The 23,416-nt window shown below is 38.0% G+C and overlaps 1 protein-coding gene across 2 annotated transcripts in view; it reads left to right on the top strand.

Annotated features, from left to right (window-relative positions):
* Window positions 1-1,538: 1,538 nt before the first annotated feature.
* LOC136863877 (calmodulin-like protein 4) overlaps window positions 1,539-23,416 on the top strand; it is a 49,742-nt gene continuing 27,864 nt past the window's right edge. The window contains exons 1-3 of one of the 2 annotated variants that reach the window (XM_067140258.1): window positions 1,539-1,724; window positions 1,976-2,006; window positions 21,545-21,676. In XM_067140258.1, coding sequence (XP_066996359.1) covers window positions 1,554-1,724; window positions 1,976-2,006; window positions 21,545-21,676 — 334 coding nt within the window. In that variant the 5' untranslated portion in view covers window positions 1,539-1,553. Of the gene's footprint in view, window positions 1,756-1,975; window positions 2,007-21,544; window positions 21,677-23,416 lie in introns of both variants that reach the window. The other variant, XM_067140259.1, reaches the window with a different exon arrangement.

The raw sequence follows: 23,416 nt of genomic DNA on the forward strand, positions 1-23,416 counted from the left end.
TAAGATTGGTGGTAAGTATATTTCTGCATCTTTTGCGTAAATGGCCAGTACTCAAGAATAATTCTATCAAACGACCGAAAACATTTTCTCTCGTACGAAGCGAATGAGCGAGTTTTTAAGCCTATAAGTAATCATGAATATGTTTCTTCGTAATGGTAGTGAATTCTTCCGAGTTGGGTAGTCATGAAAATAAAAAGAGGAATGTTAGTACCATCAGACGATGTTCCCCCTCCATTAAGAAAGACTGCTCCCAAAGATGTTTGCAGGTCTCGGAACCTCTGTAAATATGATTGTGTAGATACTAGATCAACATTTTTTCGATAAGCAGAAGAGAGCCTTTATTTTTTGTAACTTTTCATTTTTTTTATTACTTTGTACAAGTCAGTTATTTATATCGTCGATGTCGCCCGAAATCGGGGTTTTACAAATTGAGATGTACGTCTACCTGTATTTATTCTGTATAGTTTCAAGAACTTCGCACTGGTAGGACATAGAGTAAAGCGTTTCCGCGGAGTTGGAGGACGGATGCACATGAGCTCATCTGGGACTTCCTGTGTGCAATACGAAGTTAGATGTGTCTATTACACTTATTGCAATGGAGTAGGCGTCACAGAGCAGAACCATCAACATAATTCAGCATGAGCCGCCACTGTATGCTACAGGAGTGCCATATGATTTTTAAAAAGAATGTAGTTACTGTATGACTATTTGTAAGAAGACAGATTCCGACAAGCGTGAAAACTACCACACTATTACCGGTAGTTTTGTATCTCACACTTGCAAACATTTTTGACACCTATTAATTGCAGAAGAATTGAGACACATATTGAAGCTGAGTTGGGAGATCAGTTTGCCTTCCAAAACATGCAAACATGCAAAACAATACTCACTGAATACTGAAGGACAAAGCCACATGCATGGCACTTATAAATCTAGGAAAGGCACTTGATTGGACCAAGCTCTTTAGATTCTGGAAGTAATTAGGATTGAATACTGAGAAAGCAGTGTTACCTATACAAAAATCAGGCTGCAGCGATGGGAACTGAGGACTATGAAACAGAAGCAGCTAACCAGAAAGGAGTGAGGCAAGGTTGCCATCTGATCCCACTTCACCATGGCATAATATGCATATTAGAAAGCTGTTCTTGAATATTTTGTAGAGTTTGGCATTTTATGGGAAGGAAACATGGCTAATAACCAGCAAAGAAGAAAGAGTACAGAAGCGTTTGAATAACTACGCCTTCAAACAAATTGTTATTTTTGTTACTTTGCTTGCCTCTTTCATCCTCCCAAAATCTAACAGTTTTGCTCAAAAAATGATTTAAGACATCTTAAGATATCCATTTCTAGACAAATATAGCAATCATTCGACTCGCATTGTCTAAGCGATTACAGGATTACACCGGCTCGATTCCATAATACGGTGAAACAAAAGTTATGTCACGGCAAAACACTAGTTTCTAGTGGCAATTTAGTTTTTTCGATAACACGCTTCATTTTCCAGTTTATGGTGATCCAAAACCAAAGGGACATACTCTATTGTCCAAAACAACATGGGATCCAACAATCCGCGAAATTATACAAATCACCTGACATCCCGTTTGACATCACGAATCAAAGGTAGTAGCCAGCTGATAACGACAGGTGGCGAGAGACCGCTAGCGCAGTGTTGCTTTGAGTTGGCTCCGATTTGGTTTCAAATTCAGGAAAGAAAGATAAATAGGGTAGACGCGACTAGCACTTCTTTATAGAATGGTTGTTATACTTTCTTATTTGCGTGTTCTCAGACAAATTGTTTACGGTGCTGTAATTGCATTACGTATATTGAATTAACAGTTCTTTTAGTTCGTAATGTGGCATTGTTTTGAATACCAAGATGTCACTTTTCTTTGCTGTTTAATTACATTACTTTTACCAGTCATTAACCTGATTAGAAATTATTTTAATTGTTCAAATGTTTATTTTTTTGTTGCAGGCACGTTATTTTCGAGAGCAAGATATAGATGGTAAGTTAGATCAATCCTTATGAATTTTGATTTGTGAACTTTCATTTTGGAATGATTTCTTGCATACCTTCGCTTTTTTTCTGGGATCGAAAAACCTGCTGGCAGTATTTAAGTTATCTTACGTTCAAGGTCCAAGGGAGTGCTTTGTAACCGTGTACGTCACTCATTTTGACATGTCAGATTAGGTTAGGTTTCAAAGTTAAGATAAGGTTTGTTTGTACAAACAGTCGTCGGTTTCGAAGTAATAGCATAGGCAAGGTTCATACCGGTACCTTGGCAGTGCTTACTTTTGATTGTTCCTTTATTCCCGAATTAACATTTCCACTTCTGAATAATAAAAATTAAGTGATGAAATCTTGTAGTAATTCAGAAGTGATTTACCATTTTCTCTTCCCTAAAAGGTTTGAAATATGGTAAAATCAACACAGTCTAACTCCAAGGAGTGGACTGATTAGCTCAAGACGAGGTAGTGATTTCTTTAGTGATGCTACTCTAGATTTTGTCCTCTGCAGACTCACTTGTATTTAATTTTCATCTGTTGTAGTTAGTGGTTCGTAACACAACTTTATTATTATTATTATTATTATTATTATTATTATTATTATTATTATTATTATCATCATCTTCATCATTTGCTGTTATCGACAATATGAAACATTCAAAAGCCTCTTTTACTAGCATCAACAAACATGTGTTAATAGGCCCATCATTGCAGAAAATCCTCTGAGGTGTCTAACAATCATCAAGGTAGGCCTAAAGCAACTGCTGTCTCCACTTGCTTAATTTATCAGATATTTCTTCCTGTAGAACTCGTTCGATGCTGGGATCCATCACGAGGCAGTGAATAAGCTTTGTGTTGTGTTGTGACTTGCCTCGAAGGAGGGGAGTTAGCGTCCTGTCTATTTTAGCCATGTCTTCTGCAAAGGGATCTTGGGTATGAGACTTGCTGTAGCCAAAATTCCTATTGGATCAAATATCATCAGCATGTTGGATAGTACCATTCTTCTGGTCACTAAGCCTGTAACCAGAGTGAAGTTGCATTCAAGTTCATCCACATGACAGAACCAGTGAAGTCCCAAAATATTTTCAGTCATACCATCTAAGATTTACCATCATTCCATCAGAGAAATTCTAACATATTCGTTAGATTCATTGGAACTAGGTCAGTGAGAATAGGCCCAGGCTCAAGACAGTCATTCAAAGAATTTCCGTTCCTATCCTTTCAGGAAGCGTACAGCACTATGAGTCACATAGTGTATGGGTGTTTTAGTAGCATCATCATCTTCAACATGTCCGACTCGTTGGCTGAATGACCAGCGTACTGGCCTTCTGTTCAGAGGGACCTGGGTTCGATTCCCGGCAGGGTCGGAGATTTTAACCTTCATTAGTCAATTCCAGTGACCTGGGGAATGGGTGTTTGTGCTGTCCCCAACATCTCTGCAACTCACGCACCACACATAACACTATTCTTCCCCACAATAACATGCAGTTCCCTACACATGGCAGATGCTACCCACCCTCATCGGAGGGTCTGCCTTACAAGGGCTGCACTCTGCTAGAAATAGTCACACGAAATTATTGTATATCTTCAGCATTTTCAATTGGCCCCTTGTTCATCCATTCTTGGAAAAAACAACAAAAAACAAGTCCTCTCCGTACAGACCATGGAGGTCCTGGGAGTCGTGGAAGGTAAAGGCTTCCACTATCCGTAACATCAGCACTTGGCAGGGTAGAGTGGTTAGCTCTGCGCACAACCGCCTTTGCCCTGCAGAAATTAACCTGGTATTCATTTTTGGTGTAGGCTGAGTGATCCTCAGAGGCATGTGTAACTCTGAAAATTTCTTCATTCTTGAAACACTTTGTCATAACATATTGAATCTCTTTGTCCCTTGAAGTTTCCTTGAAGTTTTCTGTAGTCGTTTCTGTGTAACTTCATAATTTGTTTCCAGAGGAGGACAGCAATCTATCCAGTGCTGTCTGATGATGTGACTCTATGACTCTTCTTTCTTCAGATTATCAAAGAAAATTATGGTTTGTTCATTTTCTTTCTTTTTTTTATAGTCTTCTCTCCAGGATTCTTTATGCCCATCACTTCAAATTTACAGAAATCTGACTGAGTCAATGTAAGAAAGTTAGAAGAAGAGACAGTTTGATGGTTCAAAGCAGTACTATCATAACTATCATATTTTGACAGCCATATGTCTCCGTTTAATGTCAAGAATTTCATTTTTGGTCCGTATTGAATCAAGTTTTACCTTAAGAAATATGGGTAAGTGGTTCCACCTATTCAGTACTAACTTCACAACTTTGTAGTATTGAATAGGTGGAACCACTTACCCATATTTCTTAATGTAAATACATGTCTCCATGGCAATTTCTGGCATAGACGGGAACTTTTAATTTACTTTAATGCAAGATGTGAAAAATGATATTTACAATAGTATTGTTCTGAATTTTCAACTTGCTGGAGACACATCACAAGAGCCCATAACCGTCCTTGTTACCACCAAATTGTCTTTCAAGTCTTTGAAATCCAGTGTGATGCATCAGTTCCCAACAAATTATGTGTCTCACCAGTATTGTTCACACTGTCACATTTTAGAAAATAAGTAAGTTCAGTTCTCTTGTCCCTAAGAAATTAATACAAATTAACATTAACAATGTGAGCATACAACCAGAAGCAAGCACTGTAACCTTACATCTGTCTCCTTTTTTCACACACTTTGAAGCCAGTTGATAGGTCTCATAGTACGCAGGTGCCATCTTCCTCTAAATAAATCTTAACCTAGTGTTACCCATCCTGTGTATTTCAAATTTAAATTCTTAGCACTTGACATTGTGATGTAGCTTTGCTGTGATCCACTGTCACAGAGAACAGAAATAAGGCTTTTTGTGGATGATGTTATTCTGTATAGAGCACCGTAAAAATATGTTACAAGATTGTGAGAAACTGCAAAATGACCCTGATAATGTTGCGAGATTAACAGTAGGCAATGGTATGATGATAAACGGGGTTGAAAGTCAGGTTGTGAGTTTCACGGTAAAGTCCTCTGTTTTAATTACTGTGTTTATGGGGTGAAAGTTCCTTGTGGGGATCATTATAAGTACCTAGGTGTTAATATAAGGAAAGATCTTCATTGGGGTAACCACATACATGGGATAGTAAATAAAGGGTACAGACCTCTGCATATGGTTATGAGGGTGTTTAGGGGTTGTAGTAAGGATGTAAAGGAGAGGGCACGTAAGTCTCTGGTAAGACTCCATCTAGAGTACGGTTCCTGTGTATGGGACCCTCACCAAGATTACTTGATTCAGGAACTGGAAAAAGTCTCTAGAAAAGCAGCTTGATTTGTTCTGGGTGATTTCCAACAAAAGAGTAGCGTTTGCAAAATGTTTCAAAGTTTGGGCTGGGAAGACTTGGGAGAAAGAAAGCGAGCTGCTCGACTCAGTGGTATGTTACATGTAATTAATCTCATAATAGAACCGTATTGAGGATAATATATTAAAATTATAAAATTCTTTTATTAACAACCACCTACTGAATACAATACAATACACTCATTGAATTATAAAATAATCATGAGGTGTCTTAAATAACGGAACATGTTTCGTTCGGCATAGCGAACATCATCAGCCGTTAATGTACAAAGACTAGGTCAGGGCCCTGAACTTAAGTGATCAAAATTGTTAAAAGAATAACAGTGTCGTAATAAAAAGTAATATGATAACATTAGACTTAATTTGTAACAGTATGTACAGATCAACAGCGAGAATTTGTGGTGAAATACATTGAACGATGGAAGTCTGTGAAGTTAAAAACAATCATGGGGTTATTATAGTAAAAAAGTAGATATTGTAGACATTTAAAATATACGTCAATGCGTGAAGCACAGATTAATTATTGACAATGGAGTTCTTTCAATTGTGCAAAAACAAAAGTTGAAATAGAGTTAATTGAATAGTACGAGTCAAATTGAACCAGTCAAAAGGCGCATGACGACGTAATTAAGGTTGATATGACGTGATCTCCGGTAGTTGCGAATTCTGTAGGAGAGACGATCACAATGCCAGAAGGAAATACAAGTTGAACTAGTCCACATTCACGCGCTAGCAATAAAATTAAAATCGTATGCAACGTAGAACATCAATGATGAACTCATTAAAGAATAACTGCGATCTTGAATATAGGGAGAGTTCCGGCAATCCGTAGATCAATGAAGCAGATTATGGCACAATTGGAGTTTGAAATCCGGAATGAAAGAAAAGGGAGGAAAATGAAGTCATATTATAACGGAAAATGAAGGAGAAAAGAAAAATTGAAAGAGGGGGCTTACCCTTGGGACTAGTGTGAGGTGTCCGCTAGCGTTGGCTGCGTGAAGCAAACTGGCGAGTAGCTTTATTGCTGCTTCTAGTGTTGTATGTATGTATACGTAGAGGCGGGGAGTGAGTCGTGTGAGGTGGAGGGGCGACCGATTCTTTGGGCGGGTCGGATGTTCGTGGAGGGAGTGTCGCATGAAAGGGCGGTAGAGCAGTAGCTGTTGTTACAGAGGAAATATTATTAGCGGTTGTATAATTAAAAATTCTCATAAAGTTATTATTATTTATATTGAAAAGAGAGAGTAGTTCTGGAATTTTTTCGATTATTGGACTTTTAATTTCTGAAGTATCATTTAAATTTTGATTTCCGTTAAAATACTGGTCTAAGAATATGTAAATGTTCTCAAACTCTGTCATAAGTTTACTTTTATTGACGTATTTCAAGATTTGATGGTCTTTTTCAATTGTCGTAAAACGGTGACCAGTTTCTTCCATATGGGTGCTCATGGCGGAATACTTTTTATGTTTCGAAGCGTTGTAGTGTTCAAGGTATCTGGTCAAAAAGCTACGTCCAGTCTGTCCGATATAAGAAAAACCACAATGGGTGCATTTAAACCTATAGATACCAGAGTTCGAGAATTTATTGTGATTAATGTTAACTATATTTGAATTGAAGAATATATTACGGTTCGTATATCGGGTTCTATAAGCGATATTAATATCGTATTTCTTTAGAGGGTTAGTAACTTGAAATAGGCCTGGGTTTGTGTAGGTAAAGGGAGCATATTTCGTTTCTTTAGGCTTGTCCGGAATCAGTTTCGTTGTGGTTTTTAATTTTATCTTGTTAATCATCAAGGGGTTATAGCCATTAATTCTGGCCAAATCCTTGATATAGTTTAGTTCTTTTTTGCGATTTTCAGTTGTGGGCGGGATTTTTAATGCTCTATGGACAAGACTAAAAAATGCAGCTTGTTTATGAGATTGCGGATGTAAGGAATCGTTTCTTATAGTGAAGAAGGCTTTCTAAATATTTGAAAAATGAATTTATTATTCTCTCTTGAAACGTTTAAAACCAAAACGTTTAGAGAACCGTTGATCTCGTCTTCCTTAGTGAATCTGACATCATTGTCAAGCTCATTAAGGGATGTTAGCACGCTGCGACTATCATTTTTCTGTGTATCTATAATGGTAAAAGTGTCATCAACATACCTTAACCATAATTGAAGACCGTTGATATTATTGATTATTTTGTTATTTTCCAAATCATCCATAAAGATATTACCAATATGTATTCCAATATTCCGGTAAGTAAAATGGTCAAGATTATTAAAACAAACCTTTTAAACCACAGTAACCTTAGCAAATGCGAAATAGATAATTTCATCAGTTTGTTAGAATTTGTACTTAATAACTATTTCACCTTCAGTAATAGAATATATCATCAGAAGGGCCTAGCAATGGGTGACCCGATCTCGGGCATTCTAGCTAATATCTGTATGGATGATTTGGAAAATAACAAAATAATCCGTAATATCAATGGTCTTCAATTATGGTTAAGGTATGTTGATGACACTTTTGCCATTATAGATACACAGAAAAATGATAATCACAGCGTGCTAACATTCCTTAATGAGCTTGACAATGATGTCATATTCACTAAGGAAGACGAGATAAACGGTTCTCTAAACGTTTTGGATTTAAACATTTCAAGAGAGAATAATAAATTCATTTTTCAAATATTTAGAAAGCCTTCTTCACTATAAGAAACGATTCCTTACATCCGCAATTTCATAAACAAGCTGCATTTTTTAGTCTTGTCTAAAGAGCATTAAAAATCCCGCTCACAACTGAAAATCACAAAAAAGAACTAAACTATATCAAGGATTTGACCAGAATTAATGGCTATAATCCCTTCATGCTTAATAAAATCATCAACAAGATAAAATTAAAAACCACAACAAAACTGATTCCGGACAAGCCTAAAAAAAACGAAATATGCTGCCTTACCTACACGAACCCAGGCCTATTTCAAGTTACTAACCCTCTAAAGAAATACGATATTAATATCGCTTATAGAACCCGATATACGAACCGTAATATATTCTTCAATTCAAATATAGTTAACATTAATCACAATAAATTCTCGAACTCTGGTATCTATAGGCTTAAATGCACCCATTGTGGTTTTTCTTATATCGGACAGACTGGACGTAGCTTTTTGACCAGATACCTTGAACACTACAACGCTTTGAAACATAAAAAGTATTCCGCCATGAGCACCCATATGGAAGAAACTGGTCACCGTTTTACGACAATTGAAAAAAGACCTTCAAATCTTGAAATACGTCAATAAAAGTAAACTTATGACAGAGTTTGAGAACATTTACATATTCTTAGACCAGTATTTTAACGGAAATCAAAATTTAATTGATACTTCAGAAATTAAAAGTCCAATAATCGAAAAAATTCCAGAACTACTCTCTTTTCAATATAAATAATAACTTTATGAGAATTTTTAATTATACAACCGCTAATAATATTTCCTCTGTAACAACAGCTACTGCTCTACCGCCCTTTCATGCGACACCCCCTCCACGAACATCCGACCCGCCCAAAGAATCGGTCGCCCCTCCACCTCACATGACTCACTCCCCGCCTCTACGTATATATACATACAACACTAGAAGCAGCAATAAAGCTACTCGCCAGTTTGCTTCACGCAGCCAACGCTAGCGGACACCTCACACTAGTCCCAAGGGTAAGCCTCCTCTTTCAATTTTTCTTTTCTCCTTCTTCATTTTCCGTTATAATATGACTTCATTTTCCTCCCTTTTCTTTCATTCCGGATTTCAAACTCCAATTGTGCCATAATCTGCTTCATTGATCTACGGATTGCCAGAACTCTCCCTATATTCAAGATCACAGTTATTCTTTAATGAGTTCATCATTGATGTTCTACATTGTATACGATTTTAATTTTATTGCTAGCGCGTGAATGTGGACTAGTTCAACTTGTATTTCCTTCTGGCATTGTGATCGTCTCTCCTACAGAATTCGCAACTACCGGAGATCACGTCATATCAATCTTAGTTACGTCGTCATGCGCCTTTTGACTGATTCAATTTGACTCGTACTATTCAATTAACTCTACTTCAACTTTTGTTTTTGCACAATTGAAAGAACTCCATTGTCAATAATTAATCTGTGCTTCACGCATTGATGTATATTTTAAATGTCTACAATATCTATTTTTTTACTTTAACAACCCCATGATTGTTTTTAACTTCACAGACTTCCATCGTTCAATGTATTTCACCACAAATTCTCGCTGTTGATCTGTACATACTGTTACAAATTAAGTCTAATGTTATCATATTACTTTTTATTACGACATTGTTATTCTTTTAACAATTTTGATCACTTAAGTTCAGGGCCCTGACCTAGTCTTTGTACATTAACGGCTGACGATGTTCGCTATGCCGAACGAAACATGTTCCGTTATTTAAGCCATTATTTAAGGCACCTCATGATTATGAGTGTATTGTATTGAGTAGGTGGTTGTTAATAAAAGAATTTTATAATTTTAATAAGTGGTATGTGTTGCAGTTTACAAACTTCATCATCATATAGATCCGTATTGATACAGCTTAATTGAGAACTAGTATCAAATACTTTAATATGATAATACCGGACAGCTTGCGTTTTTCAGCGAGAAAGTCGATAGTGCTGCTACCTGCATGGCTTGGTGTGACCAATTCTTCAATAACATATTGCCATCTGTATGATTCTTGGCGCACTGGCATGTTGTTTATAATGTATCAGTGTTTGTCACTAAATAATCTTACATTGCAGTTATATTCCAAGAAACGCGTTATGCGCTGAACAAATTTACGAAGAAGATAATGGCATTGGAACTGATAAGGACCGAAATATTAGAAAAAGTAATGACCTCGCATCTATGTCGAGGTTACATTCTATGCCCCTTACATTAAGAAATCAATCAGATACTCTACTGAAATATTGGTGGGACGTAAAACCAATAACGTTTACAAATATGGAACTCTAGTATACTCAAATTTGAGCGTCCACATTGTTAAATAGTACCATAAATTTCACAATTGGAAACTTGTGGGCCTGTAGCGTAGTGGTTATTGTGGTAGTCTTGAAATTGAAAATTGAAGGCAATGAGTTTCGGTTCCAGTCAGCTCGTTTTACTATAAGATAGTAGTAATAATAATAATTTTCTTTATGCCCCACTAACCACTTTTACGGTTTTGGGATACGCCGACGTGCCGGAAATCCATCCTGAAAGAATTGTTTTACGAGGCAGTAAATCTACCTGCACGACGCTAACATATTTGAGCTCCTTCAAATACCAGCGGACTGAGCCAGGATCGAACCTACCAAATTTGGATCAGAAGGCCAGCACCTCAACCGTCTGAGTCACTTAGCCCGGCGTAAGAAAATTATTTCAGTGTATTGTTTGCATAGGCTTGAGCACCAGTCCATGTTAGGCACATCGTAGTTCACTCACGTAACCCCAATATGTGTTATATGTATGCAGATTAGTGTGTCTGTCTTCAGAGGTAAAACAGAACATTTAAAGTACGGCAAAAGCGAGATAGCACCCTGTGTTGAGTTCATCTGTAGAGTTCGGGAAGATCGGCCGGGTACCGAAGGAGATGATGAAGAAAAGGAGAAGAGGAAGAAGAATAAGAAATGATGGACCAAAACTCCTGTTCCTTAATTACACCTTCTCTTTCCCAAAATCTTAAGAAAACCATGGATATTGTTAAGGTATCTGCTCCCTATGGCACTTTGATTGAATGGTTAGCGCTTCGTGGCCCTTCTTTTCCTTTTGATGATACCTTCATTCTTCGGAGTTTTGGTCCTCTTCCATTTCCCTTCTGAGAGGATGGTTGGGCAGTTATACTTCCTCTTAGAGTAATAATCACCACCATGGAATGGTCAGCGCACTGGTCTTCGGTTCAGAGGGCCCTGGTACGATTCCCGGCTGAGTCGGAGATTTAAATCTCGTCTGTTAATTCGTGTATATCGAGGACTATGGATTTGTGTTCGTATTCATATGCATCTTCAAATAATACAACATATCACACGAAAAACAACCACAGAAACACGCAATAGTAAATACATATTGTAACCGTCCAGGCTTCTCCAGCCAGACTAATTTAATATACTATCATTTTACGCGATATCATTTGATATCAAGTTTATCCGCCGTGGGGAATTATTCGTAATAACATATTTATTCTACGTCAATCATTTGTAAACAAGGAATCATATTATATAGTTATAACATCATTTATTATTTAAATTATTATGTTAGGTAGGATTGGAATTCATTATGTACTGTAAATATGGTCAATATGTTGAGACATAGTTGTAGTCATTTCATCTCATGCTTGTGTATACGGAAAAGGTTATTCTTATAGCGGGGGAAAATTACATGAGTCGTTGGGTTAAACTCATGAGCCAAGGCAGTAAGCAGCGACCCGCGCGCGAGGCTTGCATACCAGCAGACTACATCATCGCCACGCCTACGGGACTTGTCAAGAAGGGAGAAGAGAGGGAGATGATAATGCGATCTACGAATCAGAGGCTTCGTTATATAGAGAATTGATATTGAGCTGTTATCAAGAGTGGGGAGAGCCCGGTGATATATTATGTAGTGCGGGGCAACCCTCGAGATACAATACGGAGTTACGGACTCACGGAGTCATGGATACTCACTCACATCGCTACTTCTGCTGAGAACATAACTACTATTAGAACTTCTACTGTGAACATCTACTTTGAACAACATTATTGATTTTGAGACAGTGTGTGGTCTCTCCGAGTCATAGTTATTTTTGTACAGTGTGTTATCGCTTCGATACAGTACTTAGCTACGGTTATGTTATCGGATCTGCGTGAGACGAAACAAGCTTACGGCTTGTGTGTATTCAGTAAATCTTCTGGACGAAGAACTATGTTTAGTTCAAGTCCATGGAATTTGGTACAAGTCTGTACCGTATAAATAGTATAGCTCAGTTGGATTGAGATTTCTTCTAACATGGAAAAATTCGTATCTCTGAATTTTCTCCTCACACGGTCAACGCTGATCAGTTTTTACAAGTATAGGGCCAATGTCTAATTTAAAGACTAGGCAGTTAGGGAGTGCTAGTCCAGATAGCCCGTACCACATCAGAGAAGGAAGGATGTCCATTGAGCCAATTCTACATCGAGAAGAAGAGAACGAGTAACCACGGATACCAGATGACTTCAACGGAAACTGCAGTTGGCGAGCTTCAATTAGATAAAGCAAGCAATAGTAATTTGAGTAACGTAAATTCTAAATCCCTCCACGCTTTAAGGAACTTTTCCGATTCATCTCATTTTTTTTGTATAATAAATTCATTTGTATTTTATATTGCGTTAATTTTCTTTCTCAAACGATACTTAATGGTTAATTATTTAAAATCCTACCCCTGTGATTTAAGTATAAGTCTCTCTGCTAGTAAATATAAATTTTGCTTTACAGTTTTATTTTGTTTAAAACTGTAACGCTGGCGTCCATACATCACATAGAGAAATGGGAAACCATGGAATGTTAATTGTTTCTCTTTGCGTGGCAATTTGCGGGCAAGCCACATATAGTTTATTTGATATTCATGTGTCCCAAGGTATTAACTTTCGTCTCCTCTGGTGAGAAGCTTAGGGTCGAACGGTTACAATATATACCTCCACATAGGGTTGGTGTTAGGAAAGGCATCCGGCCAGAAAACTAGGCTAAGTCTACACAAGTGCTGCCTGAGATAACTGGGAAAAGTCTAGAAAGAAGAGAAGAGCGTAGTAGGTTAATATTCCTTCCAGAGGATGGGTGGATCCTCAAACAAATTCTGCTTTTAATTTTAAAGACATAGCGAAATGCACGGCTAACACAGTGTTCGTTTGGAGGTTTATGAAATTTAATTCTTAATTATTATGATTGTTCAATTATTTTAACAAAAATATTTCCAATGAGTGTAGATGCATTCCTCTCAAACTGTAACATAGACAAGTTCCTGTGCTTGTCACACCTGCATGCTAGATGTCACCACCGTCGCTGTTCGCACTCCACTCAATGCTGTTGAGATAGAGCTGTGCGGTATTGGTGTGTTAAAGTATTTGCTAGTATTAGGTCAGAGCTAGGCTCAGATGAGAACTGGCTATAGAGAGGTACACCAATTTTGAGGACCTTGTCTTTTGAAAGGAATTTTCTGTAGAATTTAAGCTTTCATTATTCTTCAGTTGATGATAGGGTCCCATTTTTGGGGTTAAAGTTCAAATCTCCCTCAGTCAGTACAATGAAGCTACCAGCACTGTATGTCAAATATCAAGAAATATAATGTAGAATTAAATTTTAACATGTGAAGAATTTTTATAAGAAAGTGATGGACAGTTTTATGGAAAAATAGTGTGTATTGTTTTTAGTGTATTTTCAAACCTTTCAGAAAGTACATGCGTTTATCCATTTTATATTATTAGACAGTAATAATCATGTATATTAATTAGTTATGAGACGCTATGGCTGAAGAAGTCTTAAATTAGACGAAATGTACCAAAGAATGTATAACGTATTTTTGTGTTCTCACTTGTAAAGAGAAGTGTATTGATTGGGTGGACCATTAAACCTAACATAGTTCTCAATTAAGTGGTATGTTCCAAACCATCAGTGGAGAGATGGCGTGGAATGACATTAGTAGATGAATAAGTTGGAGTGGTGTCTTTAAAAGTAGGAAAGATCACAATATGAAGATAAAGTTTAAATTCAAGTGGACAAACTGGGGCAAATATTCATATATAGGAAGGGGAGTTAGTGATTGGAATAACTTACCAAGAGAGATGATCATTAAATTTTCAATTTCATTGCAATCATTTAAGAAATGGCTAGAAAAACAAGAGATAGATAATCTGCCGCCTGGGCAACTCCCCTAAATGCAGATCAGTGATTGATTGTATAATTTATAAATTTATATATTCAAAATTAAATTCGGTAGATTTTAGAACCTGACAGTTATCTCTCCATTGACAGCTTGGAACATATCTCTTAATCAAGCAGTTTGAGTCCAAGGTTAGCAATATTTTTGAAACACTACTCTCTTGCAAGAAATTAGCTACATTTCCCATATCAAATCCTATTTGCATAGAATCAATAAAAGTAAACTTCCGCCTGTTTGATACTATACTGTATATTTGCTTTAAGCAAAGACGAAAGCCACATCAGCTGCCGCTGGTCCCCTCCAAGGTCCCAGTAGGTTGATGACATATCAAGACTTTGGGGAAGACAGCAATCGGTTTCAGAGGATCCCTTAATAAACAAAAATTCAAGAGACCCAATTTCACCAAGTTAAATCAAACGACAACACTCGTTTTGGAAAAGAAGAGCAGCTGAAGAGAACAGTTTTTTTTTTTTTTTTTTTTTTTTTACAATATCTTTAGGAAAGGCCTAGGAGTGAGAAGGAGCGACCATGGCCTTAATTAAGGTACAGCCGCAGCATTTGTTGGTGAGAAAATGGGAAACCACTGAAAACTATCTTCAGGGCTGCCAACATTGGGTTTGAACCCACTATCTCCCGGATGCAAGTTCACAGCTGCGCGCCCCTAAGCGCACAGCCTACTCGCCTAGTAACAGATTTTAAATTAAGATTTAACATCGACACCAAAAACTCTTTTTCAAAAACTTAAAAAAAAAACCCAACAAAGATAAACATAACACATCAGCTATGAACAAAAGTGCTGTATACTTAACAATTTTAACTTCCATTTAAGTGAATAGGAAATTGCTCTAAGTTAGGGTAGACCATAAGCGGAACGATCTTCCCTTCCCACTACGTCACCACATTCAACCCTCCCCACCTATTTTCACATATTTTAATTATTTTTATACTTTAAATTAGTTTTGTTGTAAGCATAACAAAAGTACTATTTAGGTGCTTTTCACCTAAGCAATGTTGTGTAGCTGATGATGTTCCAAAGGAATGAATCATACATACATACATACATACATACATACATACATACATACATACATACATACATCATCATTATAGACAGTTATGCCTTTCAGCATTCAGTCTGCAAATCTCTGTGAATTTACTAAACGTCACCACAATCCCCTATTTGCAACTAGTGCTGTGGCCTCATTTAGTTCTATACCTCTTTTTTTTTTTTTTTAATCATTAGAAACTGAATCTAACCATCATCGTGTTGGTCTCCCCCTACTTCTCTTACCCTCCATAAGAGCCCATTATTCTCCTAGGTAACCTATCCTCCTCCATTCGCCTCACATGATCCCACCACCAAAGCTGGTTTATGCATACCGCTTCATCCATAGAGTTCATTGCTAATTTAGCCTTTATCTCCTCATTCCGAGTACTCTTTTGCAATTGTTCCCATCTGTTTGTACCAGCAATCATTCTTACTTCTAACTTATGAATAAGATATCCTTAGTCCACCCAGCTTTCGCTCCTGTAAAGCAAAGTTGGTCTGAAAACAGACCGATTTATAGTTCCATCTGGGAGTTGACTTCCTTCTTACAGAATACTGTTGCATTCAAAATTGAATAGGTGGATCCCCATCCTAACAATTTTGAATTTAAATCTCTATTCAATACGGAAGCTAAAAATGAAATTTTTGACACTAGAATAATGTTGATCACAACTGCGAGCTCACTGCATTAGCTTTACTGCACCTTGATTCAGTTTCACTTACTGTACTGTACTGTACTGTACTGTCCTGGGAGAACACACATCCTAAATACTTGAAATTATCTACCTGTTCTAGCTTTGAATCACCAGTCTGACAATCAGTTCTACTGGATTTCTTACCTACTGACATCAATTTAGTTTTCGAAAGGCTAATTTTCATACCATTCTCATTGCACCTATTTTCAGGTTCTAAGATATTAGACTTTATGCTTTAGGCACAATCTTCCATTAAAACCAAGTCGTCGTCATAGGCCAGACTGCTTACTACTTTTCCACTTAACTGAATTCTTCCCTAGCACTAGTATTTTCCGTGTTCTTTTACGGTTGTGAGACATGGACCATCAAGGACGAAGACCACATCGATGCCTTTGAGATGTGATGTTGGCGTAGGATGCTACGTGTAGCTTGGACCGAAAGGAGAACAAGTGAGTCCATCATTAAAGAACTGAAGATAGTGAAATGTCTCTCTACACGTGTCAGTGAAGGAATGCTTCAGTTCCTTGGATATATCTTAAGGAAGGATGGAGACAACCTGGAAAAGTCTATTACAGAAGGCAAAATAAAAGGCAAAAGACCACGAGGAAGGGCGGCAAGCAGGTGGCTAGATCAGGCTAGGAAGATAACTGGCCTTCCTCTTCAGAACGTCCTAAGAAAAGCTGAAGATCGAGTTGGATGGCGACACTTTGTGAAGCATGTAACTCTCCAGAAACAAAACAATGGGGTCATGACACTCAGTAATGGGTAATACGACTGATGATGATGAATCCCTCCCTGCCACTTTACACCTTTCAGCAGATGATCCATGTAAACTACAAACAACAAAGGTGAAAGCCTTGTCTAACCCCTGTGAATACCCTGAACCAAGAACACATTCTACCATCAATACTCACTGCAGCCCAAAAGACTTTGATTGGTTTTAATAATCTACCCTTAATCCCATAGTTCCCCAGTATGCTGAACATCTTTTCCGTCGGTACCCTGTCATATGCTTTCTTTAGATCTACGAAACATAAACATAATTGTTTATTCCTCTCATAGCATTTTTCAGTTATCTGCCGCATCTGATCCTGACAGCCCCTCTGTGGTCGGAAACCACACTGCTTTTCATCCAATTTCCTTTCAACAGCCGATCGCACCATCCCTTCTAGGAGGCCGGTGAATACTTTGCATGGTATACTAATCACTGACTGAGCTCGATAGCTGCAGTCACTTAAGTGCGGCCAGTATCCAGTGTTCGGGAGATTGTGGATTCGAACCCCACTGTCGGCGGCCCTGAAGATGGTTTTCCGTGGTTTCCCCATTTTCACACCAGGCAAATGCTGGGACTGTACCTTAATTAAGACCATGGCCGCTTCCTTTCCACTCCTAGCCCTTTCCTATCCCGTCTTTGCCATAAGACCTATCTGTGTCAGTGCGATGTAAAGCACCTTAAACAACTAATCAGTGAGATACCTTGATAGTTATTGCAGTCCTTCCTCTTCCCTTGCTTATAGATGGATGTAATTACTGCTTTTGTCCAATCTGAAGGTACCTTACCAACACCCCATGCTAATCCTATTACTCTACCAAGCCATTTTATCGCTGCCTTCCCACTGTACTTTACCATTTCAGGTCTAATTTCATCTATTCCTGCTGCTTTATTTCAGTGGAGATTATTTACCATCCTTTCCACTTGCTCGAGCGTAATTTCAGCAGAATCATTTTCCTCCTCCTCCTCCTCCTCATGGGCTCGGTTGTTCGCGACTCCACCAGGAAGATTTCCTTTTACGTTGAGAAGATTTTCAAAATATTCCCTCCATCTGTCCAGTGATTCCCTGGGATCTGTTATTAGTTCACCTGAATTACCCAATACACTGTTCATTTTCTTTTTCCCTCCCTTCCTAAGATTCTTTATTACTGTCCAGAAAGGTTTCCCTGCTGCTTGACCTATCCTTTCCAGATTATTGCCAAAATGACTTCTTTTTGGATTCAACAACTATTTGTTTTGCTCTGTTACTTTCATTTACGTACAATTCCCTGTTTGCATCAGCCCTTGTTTGGAGCCAGTTGTGATAAGCCTTCTTTTTACATTTATAAGCTGCTCTCACTTCTTCATTCCACCAAGATGTTCGCTTTTTCCCATCTTTACACACAGTTTTCTCAAGGCATTCTCTTGCTGTTTCTACTACAGCATCCCTGTATGCCACCCATTCTCTTCTATGTCCTGAACCTGCTTACTGTCCAATGTTCGGAACTTCACATGTTCTACAAGTAATTAATTTGCTTAAAGCAAATGTGTAGAATCAAACGGGTGGAAGTTTAATTATATTGATTTCATTTACACTACTCTTTTGTAGGTAATCACTCAGAACAAATTGCTGCTTTTCTTTGGATTTTTTTCCAGTTCTCATATCAAGTAATCCTGGTGAGGGTCCCATATATTAAGACTATCCTCTAATTTATTGCAGTCTTACCAGTGACTTAAATGCCCTCTCCTTTACATCCTTACTATATCCCTTAAATACCATAATAAACATATGAAGAGATCTGTACCCATTGTTACAATCCTGTGAATGTTATTACTGTTGTGGCAAAGATCTTTCTTTGTATTAACACCTAGGTACTTACAATGATCACTGGGGAAGTTGGCCATGCGGTTAGGGGTGCGCTGCTGTGGGCTTGCATGTGGGAGATAGTGGGTTCGAATCCCACTATCAGCAGCCCTGAAGGTGGTTTTCCGTGGTTTCCCGTTTTCTTACCAGGTAAATGCTGGGTCTGTACCTTAATTAAGGCCACGGCCGTTTCCTTTCAACTCCTAGCCCTTTCCTATCCCATCGTCGCCATAAGACTTATCTATGTTGGTGCGACGTAAAGCCACTAGCAAACTTAGTGATCCCCTTGAGGTACTGTCACTTCATCAACACAGTAATTAAAAATGTGACGACTTCTCCTCCTGGTGAAGCTCTCAACCTTACTTTTCACCTCATTTACTATCATTATATTGTCTGTTGTCCATCTCACAGTATTGTCGAGGCTGTTTTTTAAAAAGTCTTTCACAATCATTTAAGTGACGTCTTTAAAAGTAGGAAAGATCACGATATGAAGATAAAGTTAGAATTCAAGAGGACAAATTGGGGCAAATGTTCATTTATAGGAAGGGGATTAAGGGATTGGAATAACTTAACAAGGGAGATGTTCAATAAATTTCCATTTTCTTTGAAATCATTTAAGAAAAGGCTAGGAAAACAACTGATAGGGAATCTGCCACCTGGGCAACTGCCCTAAATGCAGATCAGTATTGATTGATTGAATCTTGTAGATTATTTATTACTGTACACAGTATAACATCACCCGCAAAAGCCTTATTTCTGATTCCAGTTCTTTACTCATATTGTTAATATATATGAGGTGGAAAGTAATTGGATCTTTGTTTCCTTACATATGTAATTAAATGATATGAGTAAAGAACTGAAATCAGAGTTGATGCATTTTGCAGATGGCATTATACTGAGTAGAGTAACAATTGCAAAAACACCTTGACAATGTAATGAAATGGGCAGCAGGCAACAGTATGATGGTATGTGGGGTGCAAAGTCACGCTGTAAGTTTCACCATGAGGAAAGGTCCTCTTGGTTTTAATTATTGTGTTGATAGGGTGATAGTACCTCATGGGAATGTTAATATAAGGAAAACTTGGCGAGTTGGCCGTGCGGTTAGGGGCGCGCAGCTGTGAGCTAGCATCTTGGAGATAGTGGGTTTGAACCCCACTGTCAGCAGCCCTGAATATGGCTTTCCGTGGTTTCCCATTTTCACACCAGGCAAATGTTGGGGCTCTACCTTAAGGCCATGGCCGCTTCCTTCCCATTGCTAGGCCTTTCCTATCCCATCGTCGCCTTAAGACCTATCTGTGTCGGTGCAACTTAAAACACACACAAAAAAAAAGGAAAGATCTTCATTGGGGTAAGAACATTAAGAGGGTTGTAAATACATTTTACAGATCTCATTATATGGTTATGAGGGTATTTACAGGTTGTAATAAGGGTGTAAAGGTTGGGGCATTTAAGTCACTGGTAAGACCCCAATGAGAGCATGGTTCCAGTTATGGGACCCACACCAGGATTACTTGGTACAAGAACTGGAAAAGATCAAAAGGAAAGCAGCACAGTTTGATTTCCGTCAAAAGAGTAATGTTATGAAAACTGTTGCCAACTTTGGTTTGGGAAGACTTGGGAGTAAGGAGACGAGCTACTCGACTATGCAGTATGGTCTGAACAGTCAGTGGAGAGATGGCGTTGAATGACTAGTAGACAAATAAGCTTGAGTGGAACTTTCAAGAAAGATCATAATCTGAAGATAATGTTGGAATTCAAGAGGACAAGTTTGACCGGGCGAGTTGGCCGAGCGCGTAGAGGCGTGCGGCTGTGAGCTTGCATCCGGGAGATAGTAGGTTCGAATCCCACTATCGGTAGCCCTGAAAATGGTTTTCCGTGGTTTCCCATTTTCACACCAGGCAAATGCTGGGGCTGTACCTTAATTAAGGCCACGGCCGCTTCCTTCCAACTCCTAGGACAAGTTTGGGCAAATATGCATTTATAGGAAGAGGAATTAGGGATTGGAATAATTTACCAAGGGGAATATTTGATAAAATTCCAAGTTCTTTGAAGTCACTTCTGAAAAGCCTAGTAGAATAATTGATAGGTAATTTGGCTACCTGGGTGACAGCCTTAAGTACAGATCACTTCTGATTGATTGATCAACATTCAGAATAGAAACTGCTGTAGTCCTGGACTTACGTACTTTCCAAAATTATTACAAAATAAAATTCCAAATTTATGAATGAAAGCATTAGACTGTCACAGTTTCTATGCTGAAGTGTGTGGGATGACAAAAATAGAATTACATTGTTTCTAAAATGAATGATTCATTTATTGTACAAAGCTTTGAATGAGTGTAATGTGGTGTATGATAAAATATCAAACTCATAAGAAACACATTGTGTATGTTGAGTGATCAACGTGAAAGATGGTGATCCCCCAACATTTCCACCACCATCTGTCATAGAAAGCCTTGGAATTACTGAAGTGGTGACTAAGGAATTGAGGAGTTACGTTTTTTCATCAGTGAGCCTGATGGTGCTATTATGTATCAGTCTGCCAAGCCTACTGAATGAACACACAAACTGACCTTACATTCACACCCTTTGCCTCAGGGGCTGGCTACATAAGAAATGGTTTTACTGGCGTTACTCATACCTCAGTCCCTTTCATATAGTTAGTCGAAGGTCAGAATTACACAGGTCAATGAAAGTAACAGACTTGTTCTAGTTCATCCCACAACGTGTCATGTGGAAATAATCTGGGCAAGAAACTTGTATTGTCTATGGTAAAATGTTTTGTGCTTTCTGATATATGTAATAAATTACTTGAGCTGTTCTCCAGCAGCCATCAGTATAGCCTGTATTGCTTTACATGGGAATGGACTTCTCTTTTCCAGAATTTCGAGAATGTTTCTACTTGTTTGCTCGTAGTGGTCAAATTCGGACTCTAGATGAGTTGACAATCATCATGAGATCCCTTGGCATGAGTCCTACCATACAGGAACTGAAGAAGTATATGAAAGATAAAGGCAAGTAGACTGTATTTTAAAATAATTCCTGTTTATCGGTGAATCTCCACTTATCTGTATTTAGCATTGTCACCCAAGTGGCAGATTCCCATTCAGTTGTTTACCTAGCCGTTTCTAAAATGATTTCAAAGAAATTTGAACTTTAATGATTAACTGCCTTGGTAAATTATTCCAATCGCTAACTCCTCTTCTTATAAATTCATATTTGCCCCAATTTGTCCTTATGAATTCCAACTTTATCTCCAAATTATGCTCCTTTTTAGTTTTACAAACTCCATTCAAGATTATTCATCTACTAGAGTCTTTCCACTGACAACTTGGAAGGTACTGCTTACATGTAATAAATTTCATGCTTGGTCCATATTGAGTGTTTATATATAAAGTTAAAACAAATCAATTTTTTTTATATAGTCAACCTTTTCAATACATTACACTGACCATATAATAAACTTGATTTGTTTTAACTTAATAGATACCGCTTAGTCGAGCAACTTGTCTCCTTACTCCGAAGTCGTTTCAGCCCAAATTTTCCAACATTTTCATACGACGACTCTTCAATTAGAAATCGCCCAGAACTGCTTTTCTTTGGATCATTTCCAGTTCTCAAATCAAGTAATCCTGATGAGGGTCCCGTGCACTGGAACCGTACTCTAATTGGAGTTTTACCAGAGGCTTACACGTCCTTTCTTTTACATCCTTACTGCAACCCCTGAATACCCTCATTACTGCAGACCCTAAATACCCTCATAACTGTACAAAATGATCTGTAACCTTTAATTGCAATCCTGTTAAATGTAATTATCCCAGAGAAGATCTTTTGTTATATTAACAGCTAGGTACTTACAGTGATCCCCGTGAGTTACTTTCACTCCATCACCATTGTAATTAAAACTCAGTGGTCTTTTCCTCTTGGCAAAACTTAACCTGACTTTTCATCCTGTTTACCACCATATCATTGTCTACTGTCCATCTCACAATCCTGTACCTTATTTACTACTCTGTACAGGATAAAATCAATCTAAGAAAGCTTTATCTAGGCTTCCAGTTCCTTATTTGTATCAGTTATATGCATAAGAAAATATAAATGTCTAATAATACTGCCTTGCAAGAACCCCCTCTTAATCATTACGTTAGTCTAATTATAATTAGATAATTATCTGCATTCTGTTTTCTAGAAATTTAGCCACCCATTCAGCCACTCTTATGCTTAGTTCAATAGCAGTCATTCTTGTCAGCAGTCTGGTGATCTACCCTATCAAATCCTTGGGTAGATTATTAGCTTCCTGAAGTTAGACTATCTGCTAAATCTTGTTGGAATACTACATGTAGAACCTCGCTGGAATAATCTTTCTGAAAAGTGAACTGCCTTCTTTCAAACTACTTGGTATTTTTGCAGACCTATCTAATATAATCAGAAATAATGATTTTCCACAGAGTACATGCAACACATAGCAAGCTGACTGGTGTGTAATTATTGGCGTTATGTTTTGCATCCTTTCTTGTGTACGCAGATGCTACTATAACAATTCTCCATTCATTTAGTGTAGCTCCTTCATGCAAATAGTAATCAAATAAGTACGGTATTTCAGGTATGGAACTATATCCCAACCCATTGCCTTTAATATGTATGTATGTATGTATGTATGTTTGTTGAGTGCTCAGCCCAGAGGCTGGTTTGGACCTCAATAGCTCCGCCATCAGCCGTCATAGGTGGCCCAAGTGTCGCTGAAGAGGCGTACT

Source organism: Anabrus simplex, chromosome 2 (assembly GCF_040414725.1).
Source record: "Anabrus simplex isolate iqAnaSimp1 chromosome 2, ASM4041472v1, whole genome shotgun sequence".
NCBI lineage: Eukaryota > Metazoa > Arthropoda > Insecta > Orthoptera > Tettigoniidae > Anabrus > Anabrus simplex.